The sequence below is a fragment of the Lagenorhynchus albirostris genome, chromosome 12 (assembly GCF_949774975.1).
Source record: "Lagenorhynchus albirostris chromosome 12, mLagAlb1.1, whole genome shotgun sequence".
NCBI classification, from domain to species: Eukaryota; Metazoa; Chordata; class Mammalia; order Artiodactyla; family Delphinidae; genus Lagenorhynchus; species Lagenorhynchus albirostris.
This window is the reverse complement of record NC_083106.1, coordinates 9,937,370-9,959,540: the sequence shown is the minus strand read 5'-3', so window position 1 is coordinate 9,959,540 and position 22,171 is coordinate 9,937,370. Positions and strand designations below refer to the sequence as shown.

At 41.6% G+C, this 22,171-nt stretch overlaps 1 protein-coding gene across 6 annotated transcripts in view; it reads left to right on the top strand.

Annotated features, from left to right (window-relative positions):
* ARID1B (AT-rich interaction domain 1B) overlaps window positions 1-22,171 on the top strand; it is a 411,101-nt gene that overhangs the window by 364,754 nt on the left and 24,176 nt on the right. For 4 of the 6 annotated variants that reach the window (XM_060168356.1, XM_060168357.1, XM_060168358.1 and 1 more), the window contains 5 exons: window positions 3,628-3,773; window positions 10,580-10,689; window positions 11,407-11,565; window positions 17,061-17,270; window positions 20,441-20,645. In XM_060168356.1, coding sequence (XP_060024339.1) covers window positions 3,628-3,773; window positions 10,580-10,689; window positions 11,407-11,565; window positions 17,061-17,270; window positions 20,441-20,645 — 830 coding nt within the window. The remainder of the gene's footprint in view (window positions 1-3,627; window positions 3,774-10,579; window positions 10,690-11,406; window positions 11,566-17,060; window positions 17,271-20,440; window positions 20,646-22,171) is intronic. The other 2 variants (XM_060168361.1, XM_060168360.1) reach the window with 1 other exon arrangement.

Below are 22,171 nucleotides of genomic sequence, written 5' to 3'. Positions count from 1 at the left end.
TCTCCTAATTCCATTTGGAGCATTCCAAATGTTGCTGTGGTCAGAAAGAGAGCTGGTAGTCGGTGAGCACTGCCTCTGGAAAGGGACCAGCATCCTCTGAGGCGGCTGTGGTCCTGGTAATGGTAGAGTCGCCCCAACCAAATCAGCTTTGTGTTGTGAGCCCTGGAAGTGCTCTTCTGTCAGCGACACCACAGTGAGCTGGAGCGCTCGGCCTAGTCAGAGAGGCAGCCATCTGATGTGTCCTTCCAAAAAACAAATTGTCTCGATTTCCAAAATTCAACAGAGGGCATTGAAAGCTCTTTTTTAGTATCAAGCCCATTTTGCTTGTTCAAAATTACCAATAGTCTTGGCAGTCATTTCCAAAGCAGTAATGAATAGGATTTCTTCTGTGATGATGACAGACTGGCTCTCTCCCCCATTTAGACAGGTGGCCAAGTGCTATGCTCGTGGCCGCACGTGCCCTGCTCTCCTGGGAAGGCCCGTTTCCCTCTCAGCTCCTTCCTTGCTTGGATACTACCCAAGAGGCCCGTAGTACCCAGGATAAACTCCCTCCTCAAGGCCGGTGTCCAGGGGGCTGGTCTGTCCACTTCCACTACCTCTCACTGTGTGAGCCCTCCAGGAAGCCCAGAGGAAAGCACCGCTGTGATTTGTCACTTTCTACACCAAAAGAGGAGTATGGTAGACAACAGGAAGGAGCACAACAGGCTGCTTTGTGTCATCGAGAGTTAGCGTTGTTACAGGGCCCTTAGAGAGGAAGTATATAGCATACTGGGCTGAAAGCAGGCTTAGGGACTTCTCTTCCTGCCACTTACTGTGTGTCTTCAGGCAAGTTATTTAGTCTCTCTGATCCTTATTTTCTTTCTCTGTCTGTGAACATAGTGCCACCTCCCTTCCTCCAGGAACTTAAAAAATTAAATGTGTAAAGTACCTAGAAATCATGCCACGCATATTTGTAAGTACTGGATAAGTTATTGATGTTATTATCATTATCAGTTCCTCCATGTTCAGATGTAAAAACTGAGGCTAAGAGAGCCAAAGTGATTTTCCCCCTGGATCCCAGTGCCAGTGGAAGGTGTCACTAGTGACAGAGTCAAGAGCCCTGGCTTTCCAACCAGACTCTTGAAACTATAGGCATAGTTTAATTGAGGACCGTTGTAACTGCCATCCACCACATGGACCTTTAAATCTTTAACTTTTTGTTATTTTAAGTATATTTTTTAAAACCTCTGTTATGTGCACTTTCATCATCTTACGGTGATTGAAGATGAACTGTGCAGACTTGGGGGAGAAATAATAGATTAGAGTTGGGCCTTTGAGGTTACTTAATGGAACCATCTGCCTGATGGATTTTGTACTCTGATTCTCTTTTTCCCCCTTAGTTATAAACAAGTGTGCTTAAGGAACTGTTAGTTTCATACACACGTTAGTTTCACCACGTGTGAAACTGAATTTGGTGGGAGTTTGAAAAGGGGGCCATCTTTCAAAATGCCTATTCACAATGATAATGTTCTCTATCAATTCATTCATTTAACAAAGACTTTTTAGTAGCTGTGATGTGCTCATTTGTACTTCTCAGGAGGCATATACACCTATAAGAGCCAAAACATGAACATAAATTATTGTAATATACAAAGGAAAATGCAGAAGCTATAAAGCTATAAAAAGCTATATAGGCACAGAGTCTGGAGAAGGCAGAGCTTCCAGGTCGGAGAATAAGGGCGGCCTTCATGGAGGAGGCTGCCCCTAAAACTGGATCTTGAAGGACAGGTCAGAGCAGTCACTGACTTGGAAGTAGTCTCCACAAAACACAGCCTGTCCCTAAGTTAAGGATGCTCTTCATGTGATTCATCAGCTAAAGAAATTAAGAGGACAGTCCCAACAGGTGCTACTTGTTCTCCTTTGAAACAGTGACACGAATGCTAAATCGTCTTTTTGAATGAAACTCCTCAGAAGTGAACCTAAGATAGTGAAGTCAATGCCAACAGTCTACATTGCTGATGTTTAAGACCCTAACCGTACAGGGGTATGTTCATAGCTGCTGGGCAGCGTATTATAAGTATTTGATACCTAGGGGTTGATCGGAAGGCATTGGGTGATCTTGGGCTCACCCTAATGAACTGCCGTCTAGTCCCACCAGCGTTAGTTATTCGAAGCGGGGGTAGGTGAGCTGCGGTTCAGGGCAGAAGTAAGACTCCCCCCCTCCCAGAGCTTCACTCACAACAGTAGCCTCTCAGACTTCTGGAACATTCTTTCCAAACCATCATAAGTGTTCGTTTGTACAGAACTTCTCTGAATGGTTGGTAAAATATTTAAAAGAAAAAAAAGACCACTCAGATCTTCGGTACTTTGAATTTTCAGATAGACCATGTTGGAACTTCTTCTACCAAGCAGAAAGTTAAATCCACTGAAAATAGCTACACAAAAAGAATAGTATTTTTTTAATGACTTACGTTAATTTCTTAAAGAATCTCTTAAAATTTTTTTTTTTACTATTATGCATTAAGAGCCACCAAATGACAGTTTAATGGAGGCGGAGGGGTTGTAAGTGCAGTTAGTTTGGAACAGATAAAAACGTGTCTGGGGATTTTTACCTCTCCTATCAGCTCTACTCCTAAGAGTAAACGTTAGTCGCCAAAAGTTTGATAAGTTTTTAAATGTATACTATTTACATAAGAAAAGCTTGACGACAACAGTGGAGTCTTTTCAGGATTTTGCCACATTGCCATCATCTTTCTTTTTGCATTGTAATCTTCCTGGGACAGTTAAACCTCTTCTCCCCACCTTTCCCTGTCTCATTCCAGCCGTTAGAGACATAACATTATGTGACAGTTGTCTCCTTCAGATCAAAGAATACCCTTTTCCTCTTTGCAAGAGTGAAGAGAAGTTTGTCTTTCCCAGAGCAGAGCGTAGGCACAAAACTAACAAAACTAAGTCACCAGAAAAATGAGTCTGCACAGCAGTGGGGGAGGGCTGCCTGGGAGCCTACTGGGACACGTACAGCCAGTCTAAAAGCTCCCCTTCCCTTCTGTCACAGGAGACGTCCTGCAAAAGAAGTGGAAGTCTGATGTTTACTGTGTAATGTTAATATAGGGAAATTGATGTGTTTTTAACAGTATCTAATCGCAGAATGTTGAAGGGAGCTTTGGAAATGCTTTCTCCAGGATTCATTATATCAGAAAAGTTAGGTCAAAGAAAAAGTTTTTAAACAACATTTTCACACTGCCCATTCGTTTTTTGTTTCTCGACTTTTGGTTTTCGATGCGAGGATATTAAGTAGTGTTAACAAAGAGTCAGATCTTTTTAAATGTTAGAAATTAATTTTGCTTGCTTTTGTAATTCCTGTTCTTATTTCAAGTTCCCCCTTTCCTGCTTATAGTCCTCTATATAAATTATAACCTGGAACACCAGACATGATTATCTGTGGAACTTACATTGTTTGCAATTTTTACATAGTATATTAAATAATTACTTAGCAGTAGAGTTCAGCCTCTTGGTCCAGGAAATAAATTACTTTAAGGGAGCAACCCCTTGCATAAATGACTGCCATTATGAGAAATGACTGCCGGGGTAAACTGCTGCTACTGTGCGTGGTCAGGATACGTATGCGTGTGCTTTCTCTTCATATAGGCAAGGCGGCTTTCCCGGCGTGAATCAGAGCGGACTCATGGCTTCCAGCTCTCCCTACAGCCAGCCCATGAGCAACAGCTCTGGGCTGATGAACACCCAGGCGCCCCCCTACAGCATGACGCCCAATATGGTGAACAGCTCAACAGGTAACCTTGGCGGCTCTGTGCTTCTGAGGGCTGTCCTCCCCCTTCCCTCTTCTCCTCTTAGGCTGGTACCACTGAGCGTGTAAAAGCAACTCGAGCAGTCGGATCATTTGGTGAAAAGGGGAAAATACTACTTCTCTGCTGCTTGGATACTTGCTCCATCTGTTAAGACTTGAGGATTACATTACATTTTATGTAAATTGTTTTTATTCATTCTGTGTTTGTGTAATACGTGGACATATTTCAAGTGTCATTGGAGATTGCTTGCAAAGTATATACACTAAGCTCTTTCTGTCTTTGGGCATTATTAGGAGTATTGGAAGATTCCGTGACAAAGTCTATCTCCATTTGATAGTGGTAGAGATAAACATTTAAAATTCGTATTTCAGAGGAAATGATTGAAGGGCAGGACAAGGGGGTGTTTGAAATCGTCGTTTTTTTTTTTCATTTAGGAAAACTCACCTTTAAATTTACACATGAAAGTAGTTGTTTACTGTCGCTGTTGAGAAATTATACATTTTTAAATGAATTGTTTTAAATTTTTCATGATGTTTAACTTTTTCAGCACACTTTATGATCTCAACAATTGCATTTTTACCAAATCCCATCTGATTAGTGGAGTAAGAGTATGCTGTCAGTTTGTGGAAATAACAAAAGTGTCTAAGACTGGGCAAGTGCTCCACGTTCTTAGGCCCCCAAGGTCCCAAACCACCCTTTACAAGCCCGCTATCCAGTGATGCTGAGCGCTGCTCTTCAGATGAGAAAACGATGCCGTGTCTCGCCTGACCTGTTAACTTTGTCTGGCACCGACGTTTGGGGTGGGATTCCCTCCTTTAGTCACTACAGAGCTTTGCATAGCCAGCTGTGCGTCCAGCAGTGCTTTATGATGTGTTAGAAAAACACTGTGGAGTCAGAGGCTGGGCTCCCTCTTATTACCTTTTTTCATTTCCTCTGCCTCTCGCCGCCTTTCTGACCTCTCCATCTTTGAAAGACGCCCCAGGAGCTGTTGTTTCTTTGTCAGGAACGACAGTCAGCTAGAGGCTGGGCTTGCATCCCATCTGAGCTTCTAGGGTTGTTGGTTTCTAGGGTCTAATTTAATAGTGCCATTCCCTGATTACTTCTCTTTAAAAGTTTATGGAAGAGGAAAAAATAGATAACTACTGGTGAAAATGAAGCTTTTTAAATAAATAAATCCAACAGCCCTTCCTGATGTTAAACAGGCGTTCATCCCAGCAGGTGGATGTTTTCGTTTTTGTTGTTTTAAATGTATTTATTTTGTTTATTTTTGGCTGCATTGGGTCTTTGTTGCTGCGGGCGGGCTTCTCCAGCTGCGACGAGCAGGGGCCACTCCCAGCTGCGGTGCGCGGGCTTCTCACTGCAGCGCCCCCCATCCCAACCCTGTTGCGGAGCATGGGCTCCAGGCACGCGGGCCTCAGCAGTTGTGGCACACGGGCCCAGCAGTTGTGGCTCACGGGCTCAGCAGTTGTGGCTCGCGGGCTCTAGAATGCAGGCTCAGCAGCTGGGGCGCACGGGCTTAGTTGCTCTGCAGCACGTGGGATCCTCCCAGACCAGGGCTCGAACCGGCGTCCCCTGCATTGGCAGATGGACTCCCAACCATTGCGCCACCAGGGAAGCCCCGAGGTGGATGTTTTTACATTTGAAATGAAAGATAAAAGGCTTGAACTATTAGCTAGAAGCTTCCCCTTCCCTTCCCAGCACTGTCCGAGGTAATGGTGTATTGGGGTTATGACATGATGTGTTTTGTCTGACTTGCTGAAATAAAATTACTTCAGAGCATTGAAACTACACAATAAATTTTCACCCACTATTAGCAATACTCATTTTTCCCTTTTTTCCTTTGGACCCCAGAACCACAAAACATAACCAACAACAAACAAATAGATACCCTGCCTAAGAAGATGTATGTATTCCTGAGGAATAACCAGTTTAATGGACATTCACAGAGAGGGTTTCTTTTTATTATTATTATTCAGATAATTCAGCTATTTGTTATTTCATACAGAGGAAATGTTCAGTGAAAGGCCGTCTATCCTCACAGTCTTTTGTATGGCCTACTAGTAGTATATATATTTTTTTTATTGCATTGTGCATTTTGAAGTATTGAATTTTTAATAATTTACCAAATTTTCCTCTACCCATTTATGTGATTTGATTCCAGCTTTATTAAGTCAAACACTACCTGATAGAAAGTAATCATCCAGCATCTCCAAGGTATATTGATGATTTAGCATTTACTGTGTCTCTAGATAGATACATGTGAGTCTGCTATAACTGTGTTACAATCTCTGAGGGAAACGGGAATGACAAAGGAACCCAGACTGTTACAGTGTGGCTCCTGATAGGAGTTTTGGTCTGAAGGCACACGCTTGACCTTTCTAGAGATGGGCCAGAAATGGCTTGGATCATCACCACCTCAGATTACTTGGTTTGGGCTCATGGAGATAAATTCCCAGTGACAACAGCAAAGCGTTTTCTCCAACAAAGGACACTTTTGGAGAAAGTGCAGATAATACAAATGATGGCCAGTGGGGTTTTATGCACCTCAGTTAGCAGCTTTGTGCAGCCGGCATTCCAGCATCCCCTTTGCTGAGTTCAGACGGTTGTGCTGTAGGCAGTGTGCAGGGCCAAAAACAGTCCTCCTGTGTAGTGACAAATTGTTACAAGCCTCAGTGAGCAAGTAATTATTTAAATGGAGTCGGTGTGACTGTGAAGGTGGCGCCTCTTTCTTCACTTCAGATGTGGGGAGAAGTGGGATGGTGAGCAGTGGGGATTGTTTCCCTCTAAAGAAGCTTTTTAAAAATATGTAGTTAGACTAAAAGATGAGAATTACGTATTACTATGGGGAAAATGATAAATTATGTATAACCTTGTTAAAGATACCCTTATATAATACTTGTGTTGTTACATTGTACTTAGTTATGTTTCATTTTATAATATCCATTAGTCGTATAATTATCTGCATGTAAACTGTCGCCTTCAAGAAGAAATCTAAATGCTAGAAAACATATCTACTGTCTGTGATTCTAAGTTTGCCTCACCAGAAGTCACTGTACGAAGTATAGGGCATTTCCATCTGAATAACCTACAAATAGTAAATGAGCAGCCGCATGGCACTGTGGCCACGCACTGTCGCCTTGGAGGTAGGTCAGCACAGGGAAATTTCAAGGCCTTGCTGATCCAGCCAGAGACAAGTGTTTCTCCTGAGCTTTTCTCATACCCTTTGTACGTGTTAAGAGTATTCTTTATATATTTGCCACATATAAAAATAGTCGTGACTATCTACAAATGTATACACGTAGGTAGACCCTTTGTGTTTTCAAAAACAAGGAATAAGATATTTTACGGAGTATGGTATGTTATTTACCATGAACAGAAAAGATCTGTTTGTGTGTTTCCGGTCCTGTTTTACCGTCTTCTGGGAATGATTTTGCAGCCTTGCAGGGAGACTAAGTAAAGGAAGCTGGGAGAGTAGGAATGGATGTTTAAGGCCCGTTTTACTTGGCACCATATGTTCTTTATGTTCTTTTTGAATATATTAAATCCAGGTGGAATAACTGCCTTAGGACCTTGACCCGCACTTACTCCAAGAAGTCATTCTAGCTCTTAAATTCCAATGGTAAAGCCAGAGGCTACTAGTTGAAATGTATTTGCAGTACTCACGCAGCACTTTCTGCAGTCAGAAAGTTCTTTACTGCCCCTTTTTATGTCTGAACTTTACATGCTGGATTACTGATGTCAAGAGGAGGAAGAACAGTGACTTGATTTAACAAATTTAACAAATCCTTATAATATTGGTGGTCTTTCTCGTCTGGGAAAGAAGAAAAAAATAGTGCCCCTGGAGTAACAGTGCCCTGGAAAGCATATGGCTCTTTGCAGTATTCACTGAGAATTCTGGTAAGAAGTCAAAAATAAGCATTTTAACAAAAGGAATAGTAAAAGCCACAGTAAGGAAAGACCTTATGATCCATTTAGTAAAATAAAACTTACATCGTAAGTAAAGCTATTACCCTATATTCTATACTTATTTATCTCTCAAAATAATAGAGCATTGTAGTTTTTAAATTTTATTTGTTTGTTTATTTTTGGCTGTGTTGGGTCTTCATTGCTGCGCGCGGGCTTTCTCTAGTTGCAGCAAGCAGGGGCTACTCTTCATCGCGGTGCGCGGGCTTCTTGTTGCGGAGCACGAGCACGGGCTCTAGGCGTGCGGGCTTCAGTAGTTGTGGTGCACAGGCTCATAGTTGTGGTGCACGGGCTCTAGAGCGCAGGCTCAGTAGCTGTGGTGCACGGGCTCTAGAGCGCAGGCTCAGTAGCTGTGGTGCACGGGCTTAGTTGCTCCGCAGCATGTGGGATCTTCCCGGACCAGGGCTCGAACCCGTGTCCCCTGCTTTGGCAGGCGGATTCTTAACCACTGCGCCACCAGGGAAGTCCCAGCAATGTAATTTTCGAAATATGTTTGCATCCCCCGAATGCGCATTTTAAAATATATAATAGGAAATGAAGAAGTTTGAGGAATTTCAAACCAATATACATGCTTATATTCATCTAAGTGTGATTTTTAAATCACTGTAAATTGTCATTAATTATCATAATACAATATTGGCCTAGTTCTTTATGCTAAAAAACCCGCCTTTTATGAACATTAACACATTTCATGCATGAAGAAGGAATTAGAAAGAAATTACTATTTTTCAAAAATAATATTCAGGCATAATCTATTATAAATGCTACCAAACTGTCTGTTACAACCTTAGGAGGAGCAGGACTTAAGCCGTGTGTCCATGGCTTTGCCAGTTTCTCTGAAATTGTGTGGCTGTCGTCCCTTTGAACCCACTCTGGGAATACCTAGCAAGGACATGTGGGCTTTCACAAAGAAGCCCCTCTTTCCATACTCATCCTGCTTTCTTTCCCCATCTCTTCTTCTACAAAGGGGGTTTCTTAATGTATAGATTTACTGGTTCCTATCTCGCTAGACGCAAGGGGTAAAACTGCACGAAAGCAATCCGCTACTTTGCACGAGGCTGTCTTCTTGGTGTAATATCTCTCAGCTGCTTTTTTGAGGTTTCACACGTTCACAAAAATAACCGCATTTTTAGCTGATCCCAATAGATTTTTCTCTGCAGCTGCATCACTTGAAAAAGCTTTTTGTTCCAGTTCTTAAAGTCTAAGTATTGAAAGTAATTTGGAAAAAAAAAAGAAAAAGAAAAACATCCCAATTATGATTTGTGTGTGTGGTGATGACTTCAAGGGCTGACTGAGCTGCAAATGGGCTTTGAAAAACAAGCCAATGTGCCCATGGAAAATACAGGCATTTCAGAGCGCATCATTGAGTGTGCTGATGTAAACTCAGAGGCACGTGCCTGGGTAGGCTTTTTTGGCAGGACCTCTGGTCTCAACCTGCAGTGATGCTAACGATATTAGCAAATTAGCACCACAAAGCTTGCCAGCTAATTCGCCAGAGCCCTGCTCACTCTCTCACTGCTGTAATTAAAACTAATTATTTTCTAAAACATAGTAATACATGAATATGTGCAATAATCATTTTGTAGTGGGCAATCTGTGGAGCCTTTTTTTAAAGCTTTTTTTTTTTTTTTTTTTTTTTGCACATTATGCTGCATGTGCACTGCCATGGTTAGGCCAGCACGTTGATTTGCAGAATGTAAAATGGGTCCTGTTCATAAAACCTCAAGGTTTATTTTATTTTGAAATGGGAATGTTTTCGGTTTTTCACTCATTTCCAAGGCTCGTGATTCTCTCCCCTCTCCCTTTTCTCCTTCCACCTCTCCTCACTCTGCCTCCTCACACAGCTGTGTGGTGTGACACTCACAGCCCAGTGCTGTGCAGATGGTTTGCACAGTGGGGTTCTGTAGAAATTCAGCTGTTATTCCCCGGATATCTGCACCGATTCCCTACTGTAGCCTTGTTCTTCCTTTAAAAGGAAATCTACATCCATATTTTTGACTTGAAAATATCTAGTAGTGTTTGCAATAAATGCGTGTAAATCCGTTGTTCTTTGGTGAACCTTTCATTCTAAAGCCTAAATGAACTTGATTGAATTTCTGAGCCAGGAGCTAGGAAATGAGTTTTGCCTGGGACCGTAGGGTTGACTTGAGCTGGTGTGGGTGTCTAACCTGGGCATTTGAGCTGAGGCTGAGGACTGATCCATGTGTGCACTGCACCAGAATGAAAGGAAACCAGCCCCATTGCAAAATAATTAGAAATCCTCTCCTTCAAAAATTACTTTTGATTATTGTTTTTGAAGTCATCTGTTACAACCGCCTTCCGTTATTGTAGCCTATGCCATATGTAATAGATGCGATTCTCAAATGAAACAATATAAAGTGGTCAGTGATTTTACAAACTATGGATTAAGTGAATTTAGGAAGTTAAGAAAGCAATAAATCCTCTAGTCAACCCGTGAAAATGGACGTATCCAGCATTTGAATCCCCCATGAGCAACTTAGACATTGGGCAGATTTCTGCTTGCACCTACTCTATTAAAGCTGTTATAATTTTGAAAAAATAATATTGATAAAAGTTGACTTTCAGTGGCTTAGGTCTTGAGTAAATGATTGCTTTTTTTCCCCCTAAGATAAAAAAGGATTGCCAGAATGTCATGCTACTTAGATTTCAGAAATGAGTATTCTCTGAGTTACAGTTGCTTTTTCCTTTTTTCTTTCCTTCCTTGGAGGGAAATTCGGGTGCCCCATCACTCAGTAGCTTGTGTTAGCGGGAGCGCAGCCTGACACATCATGTATAATCCCAAACTCTTTTCTCCTGTTTTCGATTAGCATCTATGGGTCTTGCAGATATGATGTCTCCTGGTGAATCCAAACTGTCCCTGCCTCTCAAAGCAGATGGTAAAGAAGAAGGCACTGCACAGCCGGAGAGCAAGTCGAAGGTATTCCTCTCTCCTCTGCACGCGGTGTGGGGTCTGCTCGCTGCAGCTGCCGTGTGGCTCTCTCCTCACTTTTTTTCATTTGGTCTCTTCTCTTCCGCATGCCTCCATCTTGTGCGAAACGTTTGCAGTCTTCTTTCCCCGCCCCCCTCATGGTGTGGATCTGAAAGTTACTAGTTCTTACGGCATTTAACTCGTGGCTGGGGGAGAGGGGTGGAGGGACAGGACCCACCCAGAGAAATGCTTCGGGGGTGGGGAGAAGGAAGGGATCTTGCCTGGTTGGTACTTGAAGCCATTTTCTCTGCCTTCAGTTTGTAGCTTCCTGTTTTGGCCGCCTTAGCAACAACAACATACTTAATATTTTGCTTTCCTACCTTATTTGATAAATAAGGTGAACAGCTTTTTTTTTTTTTTTCCTTTCTTTCTCTCATAAGGGGTAACCCATGCTTAGCATTCCATGTAAGCTTGAAGTAAGCATGGTGGCTCAGTGGTCCTATCCAGCATCCAGCAAACTTACCAAGTTATACTAATTAAGAATGTTGTTTTAATACTTTTATATGTGTGTGGTTTTGTGTGTTTGTTTGTACATGTCTTTATATATATATATATCTATTATATATAAAAATTAGTCTGTTAAACTGGATGTGCTTTTTGTTATTTTAAATAAAGTTTGCCCTACCTTTGTCTTTTTTTTTTTTTTTTTTTATTCCTCTACCACAGGATAGCTACAGCTCTCAGGGTATTTCTCAGCCCCCAACCCCCGGCAACCTGCCAGTCCCTTCCCCAATGTCCCCCAGCTCTGCTAGCATCTCCTCATTTCATGGAGATGAAAGTGATAGCATTAGCAGCCCAGGCTGGCCAAAGACTCCATCAAGCCCTGTAAGTGGCTCTGGTTTTTTGTTTTTTTTGTTTTTTTGGGGTTTTTTGATAATTAATTCTATTTTAATGCTTGCTTATTTATTTGTTTTATAAGACTTTTTCTTCATAATTTATCCATGAAAGGGTTTTCTTTATAGTAGTAACAAAATGAGTAAAGTTTATATGCATCATACATAAGTTGATTGCTGGTAATGAAACCACTGATGTAAAGAAGCGTCTCTATACGAAGCATGTGATTGTGTTACTGGGTCCAAACTCCTTCACACAATGACTTTGTTTAAATGTCTAATCCATTGTGCGCTTATAGAAGATCTTTAAAATGAGTTAACTGTCCATTTACATGGGAACTAATAGCAGCCATGGAGTATATGATAAGTTTGGCCTTTGGCCTAAATCTTTCATCGGCTATTGTGTCTGAAACATCTTATTTCAAAACTGCCTATCTTGAAAATATAAATATTACGCTCTGGGCACAGTTTAGCATATCATCAGCCAGGCCTTGTTTCAATCTGCCTGTCGGAAATTAACAGAAAAGTTGTAGAAATGTTAGTGCATGTGAATATTTGGAATGCTACTCTTAGATTAATGTGTGCCTACATTAGAATCAGTTGAGATAGAAAAATTATATCCTGCACAAGCCTGCTCATAATCTTGATATTAAGTGTTGATTTCATACGATATTTTAAAAAACAAAAATGGAAATGTGCATATAGGGGAATTTTTTTAGCCTTAATATTCTTCTGTCTGTAGAGCTAGGCCTTTATTTTCCTACTAAAGAAATTAATTCTGTGCCATTAAAAAAGAAGAAGAATGGCACTGTCGTAACCTTTATTTTACATTCATATAAGGAATCAAAAGATCTTTTAAAAAAAAAAATCTTAACATGCAATTACTTGCCAAGCAGGCTTAATTAATGCGCTAATTTTTGCAAGACAATGTATTGAAGAGCACAGCTCAGGAAAAGCAAGTTGGAGGGAAGAAGACCCTGACTGCAGAATCTGGCAATCTAGTCAAAACCCCAAAAGGAGGCTGCTATTAATTATCCATTCGCTGGTTTAAGCAGATAGAGCTGAAGGTTTGAAGACTTGGTAGTTCCAGTAAATGTTTGTAAAATTCATGTGGAGCTCTAGTATAACCAGCATTTTCCTTTTCAGAGGAAGAAAGGGCAATATTCGCTGTTACCTCCTTTGTAGACATATGTTTCGCTTTTTCAACAACCGAGATGAAATGAAAAATGCTTCTAATATGGATTAAGCAGAACTAATGGAAGAGAGTGCAGCTCCTTAATTCTGATATCTTTGTGTTATTTGCTTTGAGTCTCAGAAGGCAGCCAACATTGGGGGGTGGGGGGGGCGGTCCCATGATCTACTCTGGTGTTTTGTTTTAATCATCGAAAAAGTGTTTTTGAATCAGTGATACTCTCAAGTTAACAGGTAGAACCCCAGCTATAACTTTTCAAAGACATTTGTTTATTGACTCAGAGGGGAAGATTTCAGAGGTTGAAAATATCTTTAAAACCTTAAGATAATAATTAAGAATAATAACTTATTAAAGACTACTAAAAGACCATATTATAGGTTTAAAATTTCCATCTTGCTGATTTCTGAATTATAAAGAATGATTGAGATATTTATTTTAAGTTACTAGTCACATTATCTCTATCCAATAAGTCCTGTAGGAAACTATTATCAAAACCCTCCTTTCTACTTAAATATGAGAAAAAAGAAAACTGAATTGTTGATTTCATTAATATTTCTACATACATTATCTCTCCCTGTACCATAGCCATTTTTTTGTTTAAGAATTTACGAGCAAACTTCTGGCTCCAGTCTTAGAACAAGGGAACAGCAGAAGATGTGGTTTGAGGTAGTGGGAGGTGTTAGAGATTGCTCTGTGTTGAAAAAAACAGCACCACCCTCTAATGAGATGTTCATTCAAGAAAGGAACTAAAGGAGATTGTTATGCAGGACCTAAACTTATCTCTGCTATCAAATCACTGCAGATATATATTGAAGAGTATTTAACTTCTCTTTTTGAGATACAACTTTAATTTGTACTTAAAATTGCTCCTAACAGTGTTTCTAATAAAGCCTATCTAATAGCAGGCCTGAAATGGACTAAATAACAGAGATGTTCTATGCTTTGACAGTGTGCCATGGACCAGCGCTGTTTTGTTACAAAACATTCTAAAATAAAAATAAACATTTGCACATACACATGCATATACACATATTACCAGGCATATGGTAAAGACTGCTGAAATGTAAATCTGCTTCAAAGACTTGAGGAAAAGTGTACTTATAGACTTAATTAAGTTATATGCAAGGAAAACATTTGTGGCACCATAATAATGTCTTGCTGTAATTTTTCAGCTATCTCCATTTCTTTTTCTTGCCTCCACGACTGTTTCATGCAGTAGGATACAATTTTTACAACACCAGAGCAATATGAGGTGGTGCTAGTGGCCTGAAAAAGTTAACCAGCTTTCTTCGGGGCTAGTTTTCTTGCCCATTGTTCAATGGGTAGAGTGTAAATGACGTTTATTCAAAGGTCACATCGTAATTAATGTCTCTGAACAAAAAAAGTATGTTTTGAGCCTGATCAGGGATAAAGTGTATAGTCTTTATTTCCTAGGGCTTTTGTTTCTCTTAATGTCCTTTTTCTCTGTTTGGGCGCCCAAATACTAACTTTGGGAATGGGCCAGTGTGCAGCCCAGGAAGCTGGGAATGGAGATGTTACTTGCCCACCAATCCCTTCTCAGCTTTCAGTCTTATTCGATTGTGTCCACATTCACTTAGCACTTCACTCACCGAAAACCTGTTTATAGAATATTTTAACCAGCTGTTAATTCTTACTTGGATGGTGCTAGACTTTTCAGACCTTTCTTGTTCATGTGAGGATTCACTCAGAGCAAATAATGTGCTGGGTACCTTCAGTGTGCTGTCACTGTTGGTGATTCAAGATCAACCCAGTTCCTGCCTCGTGGAACTTAAAGTCTAGTCAGGAGAGTGGAGGGCAGACAGCTAATCCCACGCGAAACATAGGCCTCTGTGCACTGTGAGGCCAGGTACCACCAAGGACAAATAAAGCTTTTGCGATGATGATTCAGACCAGGGAGCCGGCACCAGGGGAGGCCTCTTCTAGGACCCGACATAAAACTGAGGCTTGACCACTTTCTTCTCACACAGATGCATTTGTTTACGTTATGGCACCGTAGAATGCATTTTTGAAGATCTAAAAACTATGAAAAGTAAAACAGTTCTATTAACAACTGTTATCTTCATTAAGGTTTTCTAATTTTATGAGGACAAATTGAGATATGTAGAAGTTAATTAAACTTAAGTTCCCTTAACAAAGAAAGGTAAGAAAAGTTAAAATACGGATAGTCAAAAACTAAGTAAATCATTACTTTAGGCCGGTTTCAGGTTACGAGAATCCCCTCCTTTCATAGATAGGAACAAACACTTCACAGTCTCATTGCTTGGGCCACGAGTAACTTTCTCCTGGAGCCCTTCCACGTTTGGGTTTAGAGAGGACCTGGCCGGGAACAGCAGCTGGATCTTTTTACTCGGGATGTTGGCGGAGCACCTAGAGTGACTGTAAACTGAAACGACTGATTTTGTATCTCTTATTTTTAAATGGAATCTCAGACTTTTCCTCTGAGTTCTTCACAGATGAAATGCAAGGGGGAGGTTCATGGTGGTGGTTTTAATTGATTTTAGGTGATAACGGTTTTTTCCTCTGGTTCTTCTTTCAAATTTTTATTTTTTAAAAAAAAAGATTGGGTCCATTGTTTTCAGTGTACCTCCCAATAAAGACAAAGTTTCAAAACTATGATTTGGAAACCTCCTGTTCATAACTACCTCATTAATGATGACGAAGTTTCTGAAACGTTCCCAGTATGAGAACGCGGTGTAAAATGTGTTAGAACAGTTTCTTTTCCAAGTCAGATGTTCCCTGGGTGTGAGAATATGGTAAATAAATTTTAAAAGCTTATTTGGTTATGGAGTATGTTCCATGATCTGGTATGTACATGAGTTTATAGACATATACAGGAACATGTATACATACTTTAAGTTCTTATCTAAAGTAACTTTCTTTAGCTTCATCAAATTCTAAAAGATCACATTTTTTTATCCTACCACTCTACTTTCTTTATTTACATCAACTGTATTACCCAGTTTTATATATTTTATGTAAAGATTTTATGCTTCAATAATTCTAAAGCTGAAGGCTTAAAATTTTAGCCAGAACAGCTTGGGAAAATTACATGTTAATTGGAGGGACCTCTGCCACTCACCAGCTTGATTAGTTTCATTCTCAAGCATCTTTCTCAGGCCCTACCACCACCACTGCCCCCATTTCAGCAGTAGGCTTAAAATGATCTTGAGCTAAATATAGTGAAAAAGAGTCAAGAAAAACTCCATCTAAAATAAGAGCTATACACTGCAAATGACAACCTAGTAAATAAACATGACTAAATGAAGTATATTATTATTCCAAGGAAATCTTTATCGAGACTTTACAAGTGGTTTTGCACAATGATCCCGGAGTTGCAGATATTACAAGTGCACAAATATTGTTACAAATACAGAGACATAAAAGGAAGGAAAAATATACAGTTGGGCTCTTTATGAAACAGCAACTTTTGACATTTTAGAATCAAATACATAGTTAGAAAAATAAAAGACCAAGAATTAGAGCATCAGTATAAACCAAATGGGCACATGAAAGTAAACGTGTGTCCATAGATATGCTGGGAGTATGAAATAGCACATGTCTTTGTGATTAACACGTGGCTGCTTAAGAAATGTATTAAACTATCTAAACAGCCCCTTAACCTTGGCAGAGAAGTTCAAGGAATCTTAAGTCGGGAAAGCAGGTCGTCACGAGCGAACGCCAGAGCTTCGGCTGGTCATTGGTTTACAAAGAGCCCACACACCACTGGGTCCTGTGACATGTGACCTACCTTATATTTTTCAGCAAGTACCACGTGTTTGCTCTTCCTCCATATGATTTAGTTTTAATGAAGACACACATCGGCCATCCACATTTTGACAAGGAAATGTAGGAGACCATGTAGTTTTTTAGGGCTCTAGAACATTACGTGTGAAATTTTAAATTCACTGTGATCATTCAATGAGCTAGCACCCTTTTGTTTTTAAAAATGACGCGAGGTGTCATTGGAATCTTGCCTTCTGGGATTCAACGCTTATATCGATAAAGTAAAAGAAAGTTTTTGTTCCTTTTTGTTTTTCAAGTATATAAAAGGGGGAGTTTGGGCCCTTTATTTAAAGTCAAAGTAAATTCTTAATTAAGACAATGTATACTTTGTGCCTGAACTAGTAGCCTTCATTCCTAATTGTTGTGTGATAGCAGTAGTTTTAAAATTTCTTCTCTTCTTGTATTTGGTAGCTCATTACTTTTTTCTCACCTTCTTCCCTTTCCCTCTGCCCACCCATGCCCCATCTCCAAATGCTCCTTCTGGGCTCTAGAAGTCCAGCTCATCCACCACCACTGGCGAAAAGATCACAAAGGTGTATGAATTGGGGAATGAGCCAGAGAGAAAGCTGTGGGTAGACCGATACCTCACCTTCATGGAGGAGAGAGGCTCCCCGGTCTCAAGTCTGCCTGCGGTGGGCAAGAAGCCCTTGGACCTGTTCCGACTCTATGTCTGCGTTAAAGAGATTGGAGGTTTGGCACAGGTGAGAATGAATGAATGAATGAGGAGATGCTATAGATAAGCTCTTACAGCAGCTTTCTTTGAATATACAGACTCGAATTTTTTTCTCACAAAGAAAAAGCGAAGCCCCTGGGAAGGTCACCTTTACTGGGATCCACGTTCATGTGCTGCAGGGGGAGAGTGCTGGGGCCAGGGACCCGGATCCGCTGCCCACTCGCAGAGTGACCTCAGTCATTTATATGGGTCTCAGTCCTCATCTGTAAGATGAGACATTTGGGCTAGATTTTGCTTTCGGGTCCCTGACAGCTCCAGAATTCTACTGAATCTGTCAGAATTTCATAGTAAATAAAAATGTTCTGCAAATGACTAAGTTGTCTAGATTAGATATAAATCAAAAATTCACTGTTTCCCTCTATCCAGAGCAATTTAGCAAGAAAACTAAGTCATCCTTCTAAGACCACATCCACTATACCTGGGTGACAAGAAGAGCAGTGCTGTCCCTTTTTCACAGGGCTGGGACTGGCATGGGCAGAAGTGGCACCCGGAGTGCAGAATTCCAGGAGGCACTCGTTTTGGGGTTGTGCAGATGCCTCCCCTGCAATTCCCCTTTCAAGTTTGTACCCTAGAGGCCACACTTTCCTCCCCAGTCTCAGCCCAGTTTTTAGCATTGGGTCTGGTTTGTATATCCATGTCCCGAAGTAGAATGGGGGAAAGTGTCCTAAGGGGTGAGTGCCCACTGTGCTTTTTCTTGTCACTTTTTTCCTCAATACCTGTGAAATGCAAGGTCATCAGCCCTGAAGAAGAGATATAACAAGATGAAGTACAGTTGTCCCTTGGGATCCATGGGGGATTGGTTCCAGGACCCCGACGAATACCAGAATCCTCAGAGCTCGAGTCCCTTATTTATATAACCTACACACAACCTCCCGTATACTTTAAATCATCTCTAGATTACTTACAATATCCAATAAAATGTAATGCTGCCTAAATATTTGCTGGTACAAATGCAAGTTTTGATTTTTGGAACTTTCTGGATTTTTTTTTTTTTTTGATACTTTGAATTTGAAGTTGGCTGAATTCACAAATGCATCACCCAGGGACACGGAAGGCCGACTGTACAATGTTGTGGCCCAGGGATTCTCAGGCTAGGTGGTGAGGCCAGGTCTGTCTGATTGCAAAACGCAAGCCCTTATTTCTGCCCGTAGCTCTCAGACCTAGCTGTTCATTAGCATCACCTGGGAGAATTTAAAACCTGTCAGTACCTGGGCTCCCACCCAGATCAATGAAAGTAGCTGCTCGGGCCTCAGGTGGTGCGGGGCCTCGCTATCCAAAGGCAGGTCGTGTAATCCACAGGTATCACCGAGGGCCCACCCTGGTCTCGGTGCCACACAGCTAGCTCTTGGGGATGCAGGAGAGGCCTTTGTTCTCAGCCCTCCCTGAGGTGCCTCCTCCCACCCGAGACCCGAGGCCTACAACTGAAGCAATCAGAGCTTGACCCCAGACTGCCTGATCAGATGGTAAATCATAGGATGCAGACCAGGTGTGAGTGGTGGTCAGTGAAGGGAGAGGTCAGGATACACACCTCTCTCTTGCACTTAAACCCTCTGACCTTTCCCCTCTGTACCTGGACACCCCTGACCTTTCCCCTCTGAGCATAGACCCCCCCCCCGACCTTTCCTCTCTAGACACCCCTGACATTTCTCCTATGGGCATAGACTCCCCTGACCGTTCTTTCTTTACACCTAGACCCCCTGACAGATTTTTTTAGAATCCCCAGGACGCTAAACAATTGGGTGTCACCCATCGCAGCAGCGTAGGGATCGTCTAGACACCTCACTCTCTCAGTAGTGTGCATTCCCATGTTGGGTCTGTGAGCAGGACTCTGCTGGCTTAGCTAATGAAGCTGCTTGAACGTAGCAGTGATTCACAGTGGTGATGAGCTCCTTGGCAGCACTGTTGCTCACACCCTGTCTTGCGCTCTACCTGGTGGCCATCAGATGTGGTTGGAATAGGTGCTGCAGCCACAGATAGATCAGCTCATTCAGGGTATATCAGGCAGCGCTCTGCTTACTGTTTGGGAAGCAATTGCGAGCCTGCTTGTTGCAGCCTGGCGTTAAGTAACAAAAATGGCGTTAAGCATTCCCAGGAGTATTCCGTGGTTTATCGTGCACCGTTTAGTACTAAGTAAATGGACAGAAAGAGCTTTGTGAGAAAGTTGGAATCCAAAAATTGAACATTTCATTAAAACTCACTGTCCCCTTAACCTATGCTACTTAACACAGGAAACGTCTAAAGGCAAAATATTCCCCAAGCATTTGCAGGCCTTCACGTGTCCTTCGTGTTTCAGTGTCATGTAACTGTGTTCCCATGTGGGAATCAAAAGGTTAAAGTAATTCCTCAAATCCTTTTATAACATTTGAGGATTTCCTTTCTTTTTTCTCTTCTCTTTTTGCAGTTGTGTTCCCTCCATCTGAAGTGTGACTGGGAACACTGGGTAGTCCTGTGCACCCCTTCCCAAGCCCACAGGTGCTGCCATGTCAGCGACCTGCTGCCTCCACAGCTCAGACAGGGCTGATGGCTTCGGCCAGGCTTTTAAGTTGGGGTCATTTGGCTGGGGCCTTATTCACCCAACACCACAAGAAAGCCTCGTGAGAGGCTGGGCACGGACCAAAATTATAGGCTCATCTTTCCGGAAGCTTGTGGCTGTTGGAAGAAGATATTGTTTTTCATATTAAGGCCCAAACACTTAACTTGCCAAATAGTTCTGTTATTGCTTCTTATGTTAGTTTTTTAGACACCCTTCTTTTTTTTTTTTTTTTTTTTAAAGATAAGAAGTGGTATGGGGATGAGTGTGAGTGAGAGCGTACATTTGCTCAGAGATAAATTGCTGGGCCCGGACAGCACCAGCTCTGGAAGAGTGTGAGGCATTAGAAGATGCACCAGGCAGAAGAATCTCCACGAGCAGTGCTTTCTATGTAGCTATCAGCAGGTTCCTTAATGGTTTTATAACTGTAAATGCTGTCTATGCACTACTGAGTGGGAATAATGAGCATTAGTTAAAAGAGGCAAGTGAAGAAAAAAAAAAGTAAAACAGGACATTAAGTGCTTTTCTTTTGTCTCCTGGCTTTAAACAAGCCACTTTGCTGCAAACCAATGATCCTGCCTTTTTTTTTTTTTTTTTTTTTTTGCCAGGTTAATAAAAACAAGAAGTGGCGCGAGCTGGCAACCAACCTAAATGTCGGCACTTCAAGCAGTGCAGCGAGCTCCCTGAAAAAGCAGTATATTCAGTACCTGTTTGCCTTTGAGTGCAAGACTGAGCGAGGGGAGGAGCCCCCGCCGGAAGTCTTCAGCACGGGAGACACCAAGAAGCAGCCCAAGCTCCAGCCGCCCTCTCCTGGTAAGTGGTGGTGCTGCAGCTGTAGCGGCGGGCGAGCCGGGGACCCCGCCCCCATGGAGTCCCTCCCAGGCTCTAAGAAGGCCGCTCAGAGTAAAGCGAGCAGAGCAAACTGGGATCTTAGAGAGCCAGGGGTGTTCTCTTCTGCCTTGTCTATTTAATTAGACCCCGTTGGCAGTGCTTAAGGGAAGAAAGACTAAAATTGGGGGTATTGTCATTTCTGGTCAGCACTTTGAAGGCACGGTTCTTTTGCTTTACCTTTTTCAGCTGAAGGAGACTTTGGAATTCTGAGTTTTATACCTTTATTCCTTATACAATTATTTTAAAATATTCCATCTAACCGTCAAAATAAGTCTCCCCAGTAACCTGTGCTGATGCTGGAAACGCCACTCTGCGGATTTAACAGCCAGCTCCTACCAGCTCTGCCTCTGTCAGGGACACTCCGATTTGTACGTTAACAAAACGGAATTTGGACTTAGTTTTTAATACCCCCTGCCAAGCAAGTTTCTGCTTGTAGGGAATTCAGCAAACTGTCAAGATAAAGGTCTGTATAGCCCTATTTCTGAGAAAGAGTAGTCCAGTTAACTTTGACCCCAAGGTCAGGAATCTTAAAATACCGCTTAGGAATAATGGTGATTCACTTAAATTCTCATAAGCAAAATCATATTGATGATACCTGCCTTCTCTCCTATCTCTTCACTCAGCTGTTGGAGACCCTGCCATTCTTTCAGCTCTCCCGCTAGCTTTTGTTCTGCCTGTTAGTGTTTCAAATTTGATATTACTGGATCATTATATTCTGATAAATACGATATTAGAGATGGGAAGAAACTTGCATCATCCTTAGTTCTGGGTGGTGACCTCACTCAAGTTAAATTTGATCACTCTGTTGTCTGTTTCTGGCCGTGTCCAAGCCCTGGGGTAGTGCCCGCTTAGTCACACTGTCCTGCATACAAGATGGGGCTGATTGTACCTGCCACTTCCCCCAGCAGAGGCTTGCTCTGCGGTCAAATGATCATAGCTCATTGCCAGTATTTCCTGAGCACTGGCAGTGTGCCAGACGCTCTTCTAAGTGCTTTAATCATGTAATCTTCATGCTTCATGTTAGCCCTGTGATAAAGATACTGGTCTAAAATCCCTGAGAAAACTGAGGCACATAAAATCTAAACAGACTGATATACACTAGTTTGTAGGAAATAGATAACTAATAAGAACTTGCTGTATAAAAAAATAAATAAAATAAAATTCAAAAATTCGATAAATAAATAATCTAAGCAGACTGGCCCGTGAGTGGAAAGACCGGGCCTTGATCTCAGACATCTGGCTCTGGCATTAGAGAGGTAGGTGTACCTACTACACCTGTGTTTAAAGTAGCGCTGTAATCGGTAAACTGTTTACACATAGGACGTGGTATCTGTGAGCCAAAGAAAGGAGTTGTTTCTCCTTTAATTATTCCCTCTAGCTGATATCTGGATGGCATGCCAATATCTAAGGCCACTTAGAGATCTCAAATAAATACTTTTTAGGCCCAA